The 17217-nt window shown below is 41.5% G+C and overlaps 1 protein-coding gene across 1 annotated transcript in view; it reads left to right on the top strand.

Moving 5' to 3' along the window:
* Positions 1–17217, top strand: part of LOC121321943 (titin-like) — a 170646-nt gene that overhangs the window by 126234 nt on the left and 27195 nt on the right. The window contains exon 213 of the mRNA XM_041261332.1: positions 37–17145. Coding sequence (XP_041117266.1) covers positions 37–17145 — 17109 coding nt within the window. The remainder of the gene's footprint in view (positions 1–36; positions 17146–17217) is intronic.

The following is a 17217-nucleotide window of genomic DNA, read 5'->3' as shown; positions in this document are numbered from 1 at the left end:
TGTACATACTTATTCCTTATTGTGTTATCATTTTAGATGTACCTGGACCACCTTCTAACCCAAGAGTTACTGATACTACCAAGACCACTGCAACACTGCACTGGGGCAAACCTCACTATGATGGTGGTCTGGATATCATCGGATACATAGTTGAGCATAAAAAAGAAGGCGATGAAGACTGGGTTAAAGACACAACAGGCACTGCTCTCAGGATTACTGAATTTGTCGTTGCAAACCTGCAGCCAGGTGGAAAGTATCACTTTAGAGTTAGTGCTTTGAATGCTGAAGGGGTTGGAGATCCTGCTCAAATCGAAGAAGTTATTGAAATAAGGGAACGAGAGGAGGTACCTGATTTTGAACTTGATGCTGAACTTAGAAGAACACTTGTTGTCAGGGCTGGATGTTCAATTCGCATTTTTGTGCCAATTAAAGGCCGTCCAACACCTGAAATCACTTGGATGAAAGGAGATGTTGCACTTAAAGGCCGTGCAAGCATTGATAACACAGAATCTTACACTATGTTGGTTATTCCTGACTGCAATAGGCATGATGCTGGGAAATACACAATGGTCCTTGAAAACGCAGCAGGCAAAAAGAGTGGTTTTGTAAATGTTAAAGTTTTGGACTCACCTGGACCTCCAATCAATCTTAAGGCCAGAGAGGTTACTAAAGACTGTATCACAATGCAGTGGGATATACCCCTAATTGATGGAGGATCACGAGTTACAAACTATATTGTTGAAAAACGCGAATCAACACGAAAGGCATATTCGACCATTACAACAAAATGCCAGAAGTGTTCCCTTAGAATTCCTAACTTAGGAGAGGGATGTGAATACTACTTTAGAGTGATGGCTGAAAATGAATTTGGCATTGGTGAACCAGCTGAAACACCAGAACCAATTAGGGCGTCTGAGGCTCCATCTTCTCCAGAAAGTCTTAATATCATGGATGTGTCCAAGACTTCTGCTAGCCTTGCATGGCCCAAACCAGTACATGATGGTGGAAGCAAGGTGACTGGATATGTAATTGAAGCTCAAAAGAAGGGTGCAGAACAGTGGATGCATATAGCTACTGTAAAGGCTCTGGACTATGTAGTGAAAAATCTAAATGAAAATGATGAATATACCTTCCGTATTATGGCAGTGAACAGTGCTGGAAGAAGTGACCCCAGAGAAAGCAGGCCAGTTCTTATTAAGGAACAAACAACACTTCCTGAATTTGACCTTCGTGGCATTTACCAGAAATTGGTTATTGCCAAAGCGGGAGATAACGTCAAAGTTGAGATACCTGTTTTGGGTCGTCCAAAACCAACAGTTACCTGGAAGAAAGGCAACCAAGAATTCAAACAAACACAGAGAATGAATGTTGAAAATACCGCAACCTCAACCATCCTGAATATTAATGAATGCACAAGAAATGATAGTGCACAATTCACGCTGATAGGAAAGAACATACTTGGAGAAGTCAGTGATACTATTACTGTCCAGATACATGATATTCCTGGACCTCCTAAAGGGCCCATTAAATTTGATGAAATTTCATCAGATTTCATTACAATATCATGGGATTCCCCAGATAATGATGGAGGGGTACCAATTAGCAATTATATTGTAGAAATGCGTGAAACCTCTGGCACATCATGGGTAGAGTTAGCTGCAACTGTTATACGTACAACCTTTAAAGCTTCTCATCTTACCACTGGAGTTGAGTATCAGTTCCGTGTCAAGGCCCAAAACAGGTATGGTATTGGCCCAGCAATTACCTCAGAGACTGTTGTTGCTGCATACCCATTTAAGAGGCCTGGCCCTCCAGGTACTCCACAAGTTCTCACAGTTACTAAAGACTCAATGACAATTAGCTGGAATGAACCAATTAGTGATGGAGGAAGTACACTTTTTGGATACCACATTGAAAGAAAAGAGAGGAACAGCATCTTGTGGCAGACAGTCAGCAAAGCTTTAGTTGTAGGAAATATTTTCAAATCATCTGGACTTACTGATGGCATTGCATATGAATTCCGTGTTGCAGCTGAAAACATGGCTGGCAAAGGTAAACCTAGCAAGCCATCTGAACCAGTATTTGCACTTGATCCTGTAGATCCACCTGGCAAGCCACTACCAATCAATATCACTAGGCATGCTGTCACACTCCAGTGGACCAAACCTGAGTATGATGGAGGCTTCAAGATAACTGGATATACAGTTGAAAAGAAAGATCTTCCAAATGGTCGTTGGCTCAAGGCCAACTTCAGCAACATTCTAGAGAGAACTTTCACTGTCAGTGGGCTAACTGAAGATGCTTCATATGAATTCCGTGTGTTTGCAAGAAATGCTGCCGGTTCTGTCAGCAAACCCTCTGAACCATCTGATAGCATAACATGCAAAGATGACATTGAAGAACCAAGAATCATGGTTGATGCCAAGTATAAAGATATCATACTCTTAAAGGCAGGAGAAATGTTCAAACTTGAAGCTGATGTTGCAGGCCAACCATTACCAACAATGGTTTGGACTAAAGAAGGAAAGGAACTTGAAGATACTGCTAAACTTGAAATTAGAACATCAGACTTTTCAACTGTTTTAATTCACAAAGACTCTACAAGAAGAGATGGAGGTGCATTCACTCTAACAGCCAGTAACCCTGGTGGTTTTGCAAAACATGTGTTCAACGTTAAAGTTCTTGATAGACCAGGTCCACCTGAAGGACCATTAGCAGTTTCGGATGTCACATCAGAGAAATGTGTGATAAGTTGGTTGCCACCAACTGATGATGGAGGTGCAAAGATTGACCATTACGTGATTGAAAAACGTGAAACAAGCAGACTTGCATGGACAAATGTAGCAACTGACCTGCAGGTGAACAGATTTAAGGTGACAAAGTTGCTTAAAGGAAATGAATATATTTTCAGAGTGATGGCTGTTAATAAATATGGAGTTGGGGAGCCACTGGAGTCTGAGCCTACCATTGCCACTAACCCATATGTAGCTCCAGATCCACCCCAAACACCCGAAGTTACTGCCATCACAAAAGATTCAATGGTTGTTTGCTGGGGACATCCAGAATCAAACGGAGGCAGTGAAATTACTAATTATGTCATAGAAAGAAGAGATAAGGCCGGTCTGCGTTGGGTTAAATGCAACAAAAGAATTGTCACAGACTTGAGATACAAAGTTTCTGGCCTAACTGAAGGACATGAATATGAATTTAGAATTTCAGCAGAAAATGCTGCTGGCTTAAGTGCACCAAGCCCAGCTAGTACTTTCTACAAAGCATCTGACACAATATTTCAACCTGGTCCTCCGGGTAATCCTCGAGTGTTAGATACCAGCAAATCATCAATCACCATTGCCTGGAACAAACCAGTATATGATGGTGGTTCTGAGATAACAGGATATATGGTTGAAACATGTCTACCTGAAGAGGATGAATGGACAATTGTAACTCCACAAGATGGGCTTAAAGCTACATCCTTCACAATCACAAACCTGACAGAAAATCAAGAATATAAAATCCATATTTCTGCTATTAATTCTGAAGGCATTGGAGAGTCTGCTCTTGTTCCTGGATCACCAAAAGCTGAGGATAGACTGCTTCCTCCTGAAATTGACCTAGATGCTGAGCTTCGCAAAGTTGTCAGTATCAGAGCCTGTTGTACATTAAGACTTTTTGTGCCAATTAAAGGAAGACCAGCCCCAGAGGTTAAGTGGGCAAGAGAGAGTGGAGAACCTCTTGACAGAGCATTGATTGAGAATACATCATCATACAGTTTACTAGTAATTGAAAATGTCAATAGGTTTGATAGTGGTAAATATATGCTAACTGTTGAAAATAGCTCAGGCAGCAAGACAGCCTTTGTGAATGTTAGAGTTCTGGATTCTCCTGGAGCACCACAAAACCTCAAGATAAAGGAAATTACAAAAGTGTCTGTTTCACTCACATGGGACCCCCCTCTCATTGATGGCGGTTCTAAAATTAAGAACTATATTGTGGAAAAGCGTGAATCAACAAGAAAAGCATACTCCACAGTTATGGCCAACTGCCACAAGACAAGCTGGAAAATAGACCAGTTGCAAGAAGGATGCAATTACTATTTCAGAGTTCTTGCTGAAAATGAATATGGAGTTGGTCTTCCTGTTGAGACTTCAGACTCAGTTAAAGTATCTGAAAGACCACTTCCTCCAGGAAAAGTCACTCTCCAAGATGTCACCAAGAACAGTGTTAGTCTCTCATGGGAGAAGCCAGAACACGACGGGGGTAGCAGAATTGTGGGATACATTGTAGAAATGCAAAGCAAAGGCAGTGAAAAATGGACAGTATGTTCGACAGTAAAAATCACTGAAGTTGTTGTACCAGGACTGACACAAGGTGAAGAGTATATGTTCCGTGTATCAGCAAAGAATGATAAAGGTATAAGTGATCCTCGCCAGCTAGGTGTTCCTGTAGTAGCAAAGGACCTTGTCATAGTTCCAGCCTTCAAGCTCTTGTTCACCACATTCAGTGTTCTGGCAGGAGAAGACCTCAAGGTAGACGTACCATTTGTTGCTCGACCTAAAGCAAATGTTACCTGGCATAAGGATGATCTTCCTCTGAAACAAACCACAAGAGTGAATGCAGAAATCACAGAAAATCGTACACAACTAGTAATTAAAGAAGCCTGCAGAGATGATGTAGGCCAGTATAAAGTCACACTTGCAAATACTGCTGGTGAAGCAACAGAAAACATAAGCATTGTTGTACTAGATAAACCTGGCCCACCAACTGGCCCTGTAAAAATAGATGAAGTCACTGCTGACAGTATTACTCTTACATGGCAACCCCCAGAATATTGCGGTGGCTGCAGTATTAACAACTACATTGTGGAAAAGAGAGACACTTCTACAACTGTTTGGCAGATTGTGTCTGCTACTGTTGCCAGGACAACTATTAAAGCAAGCCGACTGAAGACTGGCTGTGAGTACCAATTCAGAATTGCAGCCGAGAACAGATATGGCAAGAGCAGTTTCCTCATTTCAGAATCCTTGGTAGCCCAATATCCATTCAAACTTCCTGGTCCTCCTGGTACACCTTTTGTAACTGCAGTTACAAAGGATAGCATGGTTGTGCAGTGGAATGAACCTGTTATTGATGGTGGCAGCAAGATTATTGGTTACCACTTGGAACGCAAGGAAAGAAACAGTATTCTTTGGGTTAAGCTTAACAAGACACTGATCCCGGACACCAGGTTTAAGACCAGTAACCTTGAAGAGGGAATTGAATATGAATACAGAGTATATGCTGAAAACATTGTGGGCATTGGGAAATCAAGCAAACTATCTGAATGTTATGTTGCAAGAGATCCTTGTGATCCACCAGGTCGCCCAGAAGCTGTAATAGTCACCAGAAACTCTGTTACACTACATTGGACAAAGCCTGAATATGATGGTGGCAGCAAAATCACTGGCTACATTGTTGAAAAGAAAGAGTTACCAGATGGTCGCTGGATGAAGGCCAGCTTTACCAATGTTGTTGATACACAGTTTGAAGTGACAGGCTTAGTTGAAGAACAAAGATATGAGTTCCAAGTAATTGCAAGAAATGCAGCAGGTGTTTTCAGTGAACCTTCTGAAAGCACTGGACCCATCACTGCTAAAGATGAAGTGGATCCACCTCGTATAAGCATGGATCCTAAATACAGAGAAACTATAGTTGTGAATGCCGGGGACAACTTCAAGATTGATGCAGATATTCATGGAAAACCAATCCCCACCATCCAATGGCTAAAAGGAGACCATGAACAAAAAAATACAGCTCGTCTGGAAATTAAAAGCACAGATTTTGCCACAACCCTTAGTGTCAAGGAAGCTATACGTGTTGATGGAGGCCAGTACACACTCTTGTTAAAGAATGTTGCAGGTGAAAGATCAGTTGCAGTCAACGTCAAAGTATTGGATAGGCCTGGACCACCAGAAGGACCTATTGGCATTTCTGGAGTAACATGTGAGAAATGTTCAATTTCATGGAAACCACCAACGCAGGATGGAGGAAGTGATGTATCCCACTACATTGTTGAAAGGAGGGAAACAAGCAGATTAGTGTGGACAGTGGTTGAGTCTAAAGTACAGACTCTTGGTCTAAAAGTTACAAAACTTCTGGAAGGAAATGAATATATTTTCCGTGTCATGGCTGTAAACAAATACGGAGTTGGAGAACCACTTGAATCTGATGCAGTGATAGCTAAAAACCCGTTTGTGGTTCCAGATCCACCTAAATCTGTTGAAGTTACAACAATTACAAAGGATTCAATGGTAGTAGTATGGGAAAGACCTGCAAATAATGGAGGCAGCGAGATTTCAGGTTATGTTGTAGAAAAACGGGACAAAGAAGGCATCAGATGGACAAGATGCAATAAACGTGTATGTAATGAACTGCGTTTTAGAGTGACTGGACTTCTTGAAAACCACAATTATGAATTCAGAGTCTCAGCTGAAAATGCTGCTGGAGTTGGTGTGCCAAGTTCTTCCTCAGTTTTCTATAAGGCATGTGATCCTATTTTCAAACCAGGACCACCTAACAATCCTAAAGTAACTGATATCACCAGGTCATCTGTATTCCTTTCATGGAGCAAACCAATTTATGATGGTGGCTGTGAGATTCAGGGATACATTATAGAGAAATGTGAAGCAACCTCTGATGAATGGACAATGTGCACTCCACCCACAGGTGTTAATCAAACATGGATTGAAGCTGACAAGCTACAGGAGAAGAAGGAGTACAAGTTCAGAGTTTGTGCTGTAAACAAGGCAGGTGTTGGAGAACATGCAGATATTTCTGGAGCTGTCCTCGTGGAAGAAAAACTGGAAGCACCAGACCTTGATCTTGACCCTGAACTCAGAAAGATTGTCAGTGTTAGAGCTGGAGGTTCCTTGAGATTGTTTATTCCTATCAAAGGACGACCTGCTCCAGAAGTAAAATGGGGAAAAGCTGATGGTGAAATCAGGGAAACAGCTCAGATTGATAGCACAAGTAGCTACACCTCCCTTGTAGTAGACAATGTGAATAGATTTGACAGTGGAAAATATACTTTGACAGTAGAAAATATTAGTGGAACAAAGTCTGCTTTCATCAGTGTTAGAGTACTTGATACACCAAGTGCACCAATCAACATGAAAGTTAAAGAGATTACCAAAGAATCAGTAACTTTAACATGGGAGCCTCCTCTGTTGGATGGTGGGGCTAAGATAAAGAACTATATTGTAGAAAAACGTGAAAGCACAAGAAAAGCGTATTCTGCAGTTGTGACCAACTGCCACAAAACGTCATGGAAGATTGACCAACTCCAGGAAGGATGCAATTATTATTTTAGAGTATCTGCTGAAAATGAACATGGTATTGGTTTACCTGCAGAAACTGCTGACCCACTGAAAATATCTGAGGTGCCACAGCCTCCAGGCAAAATAACTGTTGTTGATGTCACACGAAACACTGTCTCTCTTGCCTGGGAGAAACCTGAACATGACGGCGGCAGCAGAATCATTCAATATGTTGTGGAAATGCAGGCCAAGGGCAAAGAGACATGGTCTCCTTGTGCACATGTTAAAACACTTGAAACTGTTATTTCCAGCTTAGCTCAAGGAGGGGAATATATGTTCAGGGTTATAGCTGTAAATGAGAAAGGCAAGAGTGACCCAAGATCTCTTGCAGTTCCAGTGGTTGCTAAAGATTTAGTTATCGAGCCAGATGTAACACCTTTATTCAGCAATTATAGTGTACAAGTTGGTCAGGACCTGAAAGTAGAAATTCCTATTGCTGGGCGACCAAAACCAACAATTTCTTGGACAAAGGATGGCCAAGCCCTTAAGCAGACCACAAGAGTTAATGCTACTGAAACAGCAAACCATACAATACTTAATATTAAAGAAACCACCAGGGATGATGGTGGTATATATGGCATCACTGTGTCTAATATTGTTGGACAAAAAGTTGCATCAATTGAAGTGATAACACTTGACAAACCTGGACCACCAACTGGCCCTGTTAAATTTGATGAAGTTAGTGCTGAAAGTATCACAATTTCATGGGAACCACCAAAATACAGTGGTGGCTGCCAGATTTCAAACTATATTGTTCAAAAGAGAGATACAACTACCACAAACTGGGAAATCGTTTCAGCAACAGTTGCAAGGACAACACTCAAAGTTTTGAGACTCAAGACTGGAGCAGAGTATCAGTTTAGAATCTTTGCTGAAAACAGATATGGACAAAGCTTTGCTTTAGATTCTGAGTCTGTGGTTGCCCAGTATCCATACAAGGAGCCTGGTCCACCTGGTACGCCATTTGTTACAGCAGCCACAAAAGACAGCATGGTTGTGCAATGGCATGAACCAATTAATGATGGAGGCAGCAGTATTGTTGGTTACCATTTAGAACGAAAAGAAAGAAACAGTATCCTCTGGACAAAGATCAATAAAACTATTATTCAAGATACACGGGTTAAGACCAGTCCGCTGGAAGAAGGCATTGAATATGAATTCAGAGTCTATGCAGAAAATATTGTTGGCATTGGCAAATCTAGCAAGGTATCTGAATGTTATGTGGCACGTGACCCATGTGATCCACCAGGTTGCCCAGAACCAATAATTGTTACAAGGAATTCAGTCACTCTTCAGTGGACAAAGCCAGAGTATGATGGTGGCAGTGTCATAACTGGCTATTTTGTTGAGAAACGTGACCTTCCAGAGGGTCGATGGATGAAAGCCAGCTTTACCAATGTAATGGAGACCCAATTCACTGTTACAGGTCTTACTGAAGATTCTAAGTATGACTTCAGAGTTTTTGCTAAAAATGCTGCAGGAACTATGAGCAAGTCATCAGAGAACACTGGTCCAATAACTGCCAAGGATGAGGTTGAGCCTCCACGATACTCAATGGATCCAAAATACAGTGCAGCAGTAGTTGTCAATGCTGGAGATACCTTCAAGCTTGAAGCTGATGTACATGGAAAACCATTACCTTCAATCCAGTGGTTCAAGGGAGATAAGGAACTTGAAGATACAGCAAGATGTGAAATTAAAAACTCAGATTTCAAAGCATTGATTATCATTAAAGATGCTATTAGAGTTGATGGTGGACAATACAATTTGCAGCTAACCAATGTAGCTGGCACAAAATCTGTTCCGATTCACGTGAAAGTGTTGGACAGGCCAGGACCACCTGACGGAGTTATTAACGTTACTGGTGTGACTGCTGAAAAATGCTCTCTGTCATGGACACCTCCACAGCATGATGGTGGTAGTGACATCTCACATTACATCATTGAGAAGAGAGAAACTAGTCGTCTTGCTTGGACTGTTGTGGCTTCAGATGCAGTGGCTACTATGTTGAAGGTAACAAAACTCCTGGAAGGTAATGAATATATCTTCCGTATAATGGCAGTTAACAAATTTGGTGTAGGTGAACCTTTGGAATCTGCACCAGTTATGATGAAGAACCCATTCATACCTCCTGGAGCACCAAAGGCTTTAGAAATAACCAATATTGCAAGGGACTCTATGACTGTGTGTTGGACAAGACCAGATAGTGATGGTGGCAGTGAAATTATAGGATATATTGTAGAGAAGAGAGACAGGGCTGGAATCAGATGGACAAAATGCAACAAGCGCAGGCTTACAGATTTGCGCTTTAGAGTGACAGGACTCACAGAAGACCATGAGTATGAATTCAGGCTATCAGCAGAAAATGCTGCTGGAGTTGGTGTACCAAGTCAGCCGACCCCTTACTTTAAAGCTTGTGATCCAATATACAAACCAGGCCCACCAACAAATGCACACATTGTGGATATCACCAAGAACTCTGTTACACTTGCATGGGGCAAACCAATTTATGATGGTGGCAGTGACATCCAGGGATATATTGTTGAAATCTGTAAAGCTGATGAAGAAGAATGGACCATGTGCACACCACCAACTGGCCTGAATGTCAATCGTTTTGAAATCACAAAACTTATTGAACATCAGGAGTATAAGATCCAATTATGTGCTGTCAATAAGTTAGGTGTTGGTGAGCCTGCAGAAATATCAGAAACTATTAAACCCGAAGATAAACTTGAAGAACCTGAAATCCATCTTGATGCAGAGTTAAGAAAGGGTATTGTTGTACGTTCTGGAGGTACTGTTAAAATCCTTGTACCTTTCAAAGGAAGACCAGCTCCTGAGATCAATTGGTCCAAGGATGAAGGGGATCTGTCAGAGAAAACACAAATAGAAAAGGGTATTAACTATACCCAGCTTTCAATAGACAGCTGTGATAGAAATGATGCTGGCAAATACACACTTAAATTGGAAAATAGCAGTGGTGCCAAGTCTGCATTTGTCTCTGTCAAAGTACTAGATACCCCTGGAACACCTCAGAACTTTGTAGTGAAAGATGTAAAGAAAGATGCAGTTACTCTAGTATGGGAACCACCTTTGATTGATGGAGGATCAAAGATCAAGAACTATGTGATTGATAAGCGTGAATCAACAAGAAAGGCTTATGCCAATGTTACTTCAAAATGTACCAAAACTAGCTTTAAAGTTGAAAATTTAATAGAAGGATCTATTTATTACTTTAGAGTTATGGCTGAGAATGAATTTGGTGTTGGACTACCTGCTGAAACTGCTGACTCAGTAAAGGCATCTGAGCCACCATTGTCACCAGGAAAAGTTACACTTACTGATATCACTCAAACAAGTGCTTCTCTTGCATGGGAAAAACCAGACCACGATGGAGGTAGCAGGATTTTGGGGTACATGATAGAGATGCAGCCTCAGGGGTCTGACAAGTGGGCAGTAGTGACCCAAACCAAAACCTGTGATGGCGTTGTTTCTGGCCTAAGTTCTGGTCAAGAGTATCTCTTCCGTGTTATTGCTTATAATGAGAAAGGAAAGAGTGACCCAAGACCACTGGCTGTTCCAGTCATAGCTAAGGACCTGACAATTGAACCTGGTTTCAGACTTATGTTCAATACATACAGTGTTCAGTCTGGAGAAGATCTTAAGGTAGAAATACCTGTAACTGGGCGTCCAAGACCCAAGATTGCTTGGACAAAAGATGGACAAGCACTTAAACAAACAACAAGAGTAAATGTTGAAACTACACCAACATCAACTGTCCTTAAAATTAAAGAGAGCCACAGAGATGACCTTGGCAAGTATACTGTCACAGCTACCAACAGTGCAGGCACAGCCACAGAAGAAGTTACAATTATTATTCTTGATAAGCCTGGTCCAGCTGTAGGCCCAGTACGAATAGATGAAGTAAGTTCAAACTATGTTATTTTATCATGGGATCCTCCCCAATATACTGGAGGCTGTCAGATAAACAATTACATTGTTGAAAAACGAGACACAACCACAACTGCATGGCAGATTGTATCAGCAACAATAGCAAGGACAACTATTAAAGTGACTAAACTAAAGACAGGCTCAGAATACCAATTTAGGATATATGCTGAAAACAGATATGGAAAGAGCTCTTCTTTGGATTCTTCACCTGTTGTTGTGCAGTATCCTTACAAGCAACCCGGACCACCTGGCACTCCATTTGTTACATCACTTACAAAAGATTACATGGTTATTGAGTGGAATGAGCCAGTCAATGATGGTGGCAGTGCAGTTATAGGTTATCATCTGGAGCGCAAAGAAAGAAATAGTATTCTGTGGACTAAGCTGAACAAGACTCTTCTTCAAGACACTCGCTTCAAGACAAACAACCTCGAAGAAGGCATTGAATATGAATATAGAGTATATGCTGAAAACATTGTAGGCATTGGTAAATGCAGTAAAGTTTCAGAATGCTTTGTAGCCCGTGATCCATGTGATCCACCTGGCTGCCCTGAAGCTATTGTTATCACCAGAAACTATGTAACTCTTCAATGGACAAAGCCTCAGTATGACGGTGGCAGTAAAGTCACTGGATATTTTGTAGAAAAGAAAGAGTTGCCGGAAGGTCGCTGGATGAAAGCAAGTTTCACAAATGTAATTGAGACTGAATTTACCATCACAGGCTTAGCTGAAGACCAAAGATATGAATTTAGAGTTATTGCAAGGAATGCAGCTGGTATTTTCAGTGAACCCTCTGAAAGCACTGGACCAATTACAGCTAGAGATGAAATTGAATCCCCGAGAGTTTCAATGGATCCAAAATATAAAGATGTAATTGTTGTTAATGCAGGTGACACATTCACCCTTGACGCTGACATCCATGGCAAACCAGTGCCTGACATCACGTGGGTAAAAGAGGGAAAAGAAATTGACAAAGCTACTGCAAGAATTGAAATTAAAACAACTATCCAAAGAACATCTCTTACAGTAAAGGACTGCATTAGAATTGATGGAGGACACTATGTACTCAACCTCAGCAATGTTGGTGGTACAAAATCAATACCAATAACAGTAAAAGTTCTTGACAGACCTGGTCCTCCTGATGGCCCATTGAGAGTTACAGGTGTCACAGCTGAGAAATGCTACTTGTCTTGGAGCCCACCCTCACAAGATGGTGGTGCTAACATATCTCATTATAATATTGAGAAGAGAGAAACCAGCAGGCTATCCTGGACACAGGTTGTCTCTAATATTCAAGCAATCAGCCACAAAGTGACCAAACTTCTGACTGGCAATGAATATATTTTCAGAGTCATGGCAGTTAACAAATATGGCATTGGTGAGCCATTAGAATCTGAACCTGTTCTAGCACGTAATCCATTCAAGCCACCAGGTAAACCATCAGTTCCTGAAGTTACAGCCATCACAAAAGATTCTATGGTTGTAACATGGGCCCGCCCTGATGACAATGGGGGAGCTGAAATTGATGGTTATGTCCTTGAGAAACGTGACAAAGATGGCATTAGATGGACAAAATGCAATAAAAAGAGGTTGAATGATCTACGATTTAGAGCAACTGGTCTCGCTGAAGGACACTTTTATGAATTCCGCGTTGCTGCTGAAAACGCTGCTGGTGTAGGAGAGCCAAGTGATCCATCAGTATTCTACAGAGCATGTGATGCCACATATCCTCCAGGCCCACCAAGCAATCCAAAAGTAACAGATACCTCTAGCACAACTGTGTCCCTTTCTTGGAGCAAACCTATCTATGATGGTGGTACGGAAACTAGGGGATACCTTGTGGAGATGAAAGAAGCCAGCACTGATGAATGGATCACATGCACCCCTCCGACTGGTGTACAAGCAACACACTTTACTGTCACAAAACTTAAAGAAAACACTGAATACAATTTCCGCATCTGTGCTATTAACATAGAAGGAGTTGGTGAACCTGCTGACATCGCTGGATCTGTAGTTGCAGCTGAAAAGGTTGAGCCACCCGAGATTGAACTGGATGCAGATCTTAGAAAGATGGTATCTGTGCGTGCTAGCGGCACTTTGCGCTTGTTTGTTGCCATTAGAGGTAGACCCGAACCTGAGGTTAAATGGCAGAAGGCAGAAGGGACTCTAACTGAACGTGCACAAATTGAAGTCACAGGTTCCTACACCATGCTTGTCATTGACAATGTCAACAGATTTGACAGTGGCAAATATATTTTGACACTGGAGAACCACAGTGGCACTAAATCAGCCTTTGTTAATGTCAGGGTGCTTGATTCTCCAAGTACTCCTGTGAATTTCAACATTAAGGAAATAAAGAAAGATTCAGTTACACTGACATGGGAGCCTCCTCTAATTGATGGTGGGGCAAAGATTACCAACTACATTGTTGAAAAGCGTGAATCTGCAAGAAAGGCATATACTACTGTTACTAACAACTGCGTGAAGAATACATTCAAAGTGGATCAGCTCCAAGAAGGAGGTATTTACTATTTCCGTGTATTGGCTGTAAATGAACATGGTGTTGGCCTACCAGCACAAACAACAGATCCTATCAAAGTTTCAGAAGCTCCTTTACCTCCTGGCAAAGTAACTCTTGTAGATGTAACACGCAACAGTGTAACCATCTCCTGGGAGAAGCCAGATCATGATGGTGGCAGCAAAATTTCAAGTTATGTTGTTGAAATGCAAACTAAAGGTAGTGAAAAGTGGACCATGTGTTCTCAAGTGAAGGCATTGGAGGCAACCGTATCAGGCCTTACCATGGGTGAAGAATACTCCTTTAGAATTATTGCTGTGAATGAGAAAGGAAAAAGTGACCCAAAACAACTGGGCGTACCTGTGGTTGCAAAGGACATTCAGATCGAACCTAGTTTGGAAGTTCTTTTCAGCACTTACAGTGTGAAAGCAGGAGATGACCTTAAGATTGATGTACCATTTAGAGGTAGACCCCTGCCTACTGTGTCATGGAAGAAAGATGGTCTACCCTTGAAACAGACAACAAGAGTAAATATTCAGACATCCAAAACATCAACTGTCATTGTAATCAAGGAAGCGACAAAAGAAGATGTTGGAAAGTATGAGGTTAGTGTGGCTAACACTGCTGGTACAAAGTCAGCTGAAATTGGAATTATTGTTCTTGACAAACCTAGTCCACCTGGTCCAATCCGTTTGGATGATGTTAGTTCTGACAGTATATCAATTTCATGGGACCCACCAGAGTATGATGGTGGTTGCCAAATTAACAACTACATTGTTGAAAAGAGGGATACTACAACAACACAATGGCAAATTGTGTCTGCCACAGTTGCCAGAACATCAATTAAGGTTTCACGACTGACAACAGGTTCTGAATATCAGTTCCGTGTTTATGCAGAAAACCGCTATGGAAAGAGCCATTACAGAGACTCCGCTACAATTGTTGCACAATATCAGTTTAAACCACCTGGTCCTCCTGGAACACCTCGTGTTTCACATGCAACTAAATCTTTCATGGTTGTTGAATGGAATGAACCAGTTAACGATGGAGGCAGTGCAATACTTGGATATCACATTGAACGCAAAGAAAGAAGTAGCATTCTTTGGACCAAGATAAATAGAGGTCTTATTACTGACACTCAAATGAAAGTAACAGGTATTGAAGAAGGCCTGCTGTATGAATACCGTATATATGCAGAAAATATTTCTGGAATTGGTAAATGTGGCAAAGCATGTGAACCTGTTGCTGCAAGAGATCCATGTGATCCTCCTGGTCAACCTGAAATTACTAACATTACTAGAACTTCTGTATCACTGTCTTGGGCTAAGCCAGAATATGATGGTGGCGCCAAAGTCACAGGTTATATTATTGAACGCAGGGAACTGCCAGATGGTCGCTGGCTGAAGTGTAATTTCACCAACATCCAAGAAAACTACTTTGATATAACAGGTCTTACAGAAGATCAACGGTATGATTTCCATGTTATTGCAAAGAATGCAGCAGGATTGTTCAGTGAGCCATCTGAATGCACTGGCCCAGTCACTGTTAAGGATGATGTTGATCCCCCTCGAATCATGATGGATGTCAAATTCAGAGATGTGGTGGTAGTGAAGGCTGGAGAAATTTTAAAGATTAATGCTGATATTGCTGGTCGTCCTCTGCCAGTAATTTCATGGTCAAAGGATGGGAAGGAGATAGATATAAAGGCTAGAGTTGAAATTGCTTCAACAGACAGAAGTACTGCAATCACCATCAAAGATTGTATCAGACGAGACTCCGGGCAGTATGTGCTGACTTTAAAGAATGTGGCAGGAACAAGATCCATGGCTGTAAACTGCAAAGTGCTTGACAGACCTGGCCCATCAGCTGGACCAGTACAGGTATCAGGACTTACAGCTGAGAAATGCCATTTGTCTTGGGGGCCACCACAAGAAAATGGAGGTGCTGAAATTGATCATTATGTGGTAGAGAAACGTGAAACAAGCCGTCTTGCCTGGACCGTGGTGGAAGGAGATGTGAAAACAACATCTTGCAAAGTTACTAAACTACTTAAAGGCAATGAATACATTTTCAGAGTTATGGGTGTCAACAAATATGGAGTTGGCGAACCACTAGAGAGTGATGCTGTTAAAGCTTTAGATCCATTTACAGTTGCAAGTGCACCCACAAATGTGGAGATCACCAGCGTTACCAGTGAAGCTATGACAATTTGCTGGGCTCGACCAATTAGTGATGGTGGTAGTGAGATCTCCGGTTATATAATTGAAAGACGTGAAAAATCTGGTCTGCGATGGGTGCGTGTGAACAAAAAACCTGTGTATGATCTTAGAGTTAAAGCGTCTAACCTCCGTGAAGGATGTGAATATGAATACCGTGTACAGGCAGAGAATGCTGCCGGTTTAAGTGCTCCAAGTGAAGCATCTCCACTGACTAAAGCAGAAGACCCAGTTTTTCTGCCATCACCACCATCCAAACCTAAGATAGTAGATTCCACAAAGACCACTATTTCTATTGGCTGGACAAAACCATTGTTTGATGGTGGAGCCCCTGTCACTGGATATAATATTGAATACAAGAAAACTGAAGATGAGGAATGGACAACAGCTGTTCAAAACCTTAGAGGCACAGAGTTTACTATTGTTGGACTCACTTCTGGAGCTGAATATGTCTTTGCAGTACGATCAGTCAACAAAGTTGGACTTAGTGATCCAAGTACAGCCTCTGAACCCCAGATTGCAAAAGAGAGAGAAGAAGAGCCTGCCTTTGATATTGACAATGAAATGCGCAAAACTTTAATTGTCAAAGCTGGCAGCTCATTTACACTCGCTGTACCTTATAAAGGAAAACCAGTGCCTAATGTAATATGGAACAAGGAAGATGTAGATTTAAGAGTAAGAGCATCTATTGACACAACTGACAGTTGCACATCATTAACTCTAGAGAAGGCAACCAGAAATGATTCTGGAAAGTACTGCATAACTCTACAGAATATTATTGGAACTTGTACTTTGACACTAGTTGTCAAGGTCCTGGATTCTCCTGGTCCTCCTTCTCATTTAGCAATTAAAGACATCACTAAGGACTCTGCAGTTGTATCGTGGGATGTACCAGAAAATGAAGGTGGTGCTCCTGTCAAGAACTATCATGTGGAAAAACGTGAAGCCAGCAAGAAGGCGTGGGTATCTGTTACAAACAACTGCCATCGATTGACCTACAAAGTACCAGATCTCCAGGAGGGAGCTATTTACTACTTCAGAGTTTCTGGAGAGAATGAGTTTGGAATTGGATTATCTTCTGAGAGCAAGGAAGGAGTTAAGATCACAGGTAAATATTCATTTTCAGTCTGTGTTGTTACAAAGAAATCACTTTTTAAAGTAAATTAATCTAATAAGTGTT

This window comes from Polyodon spathula, chromosome 10 (genome assembly GCF_017654505.1).
Source record: "Polyodon spathula isolate WHYD16114869_AA chromosome 10, ASM1765450v1, whole genome shotgun sequence".
NCBI classification, from domain to species: domain Eukaryota; kingdom Metazoa; phylum Chordata; class Actinopteri; order Acipenseriformes; family Polyodontidae; genus Polyodon; species Polyodon spathula.
The sequence above is the reverse complement of the archived record's forward strand: the minus strand, read 5'-3'. Positions and strand labels throughout refer to the sequence as shown.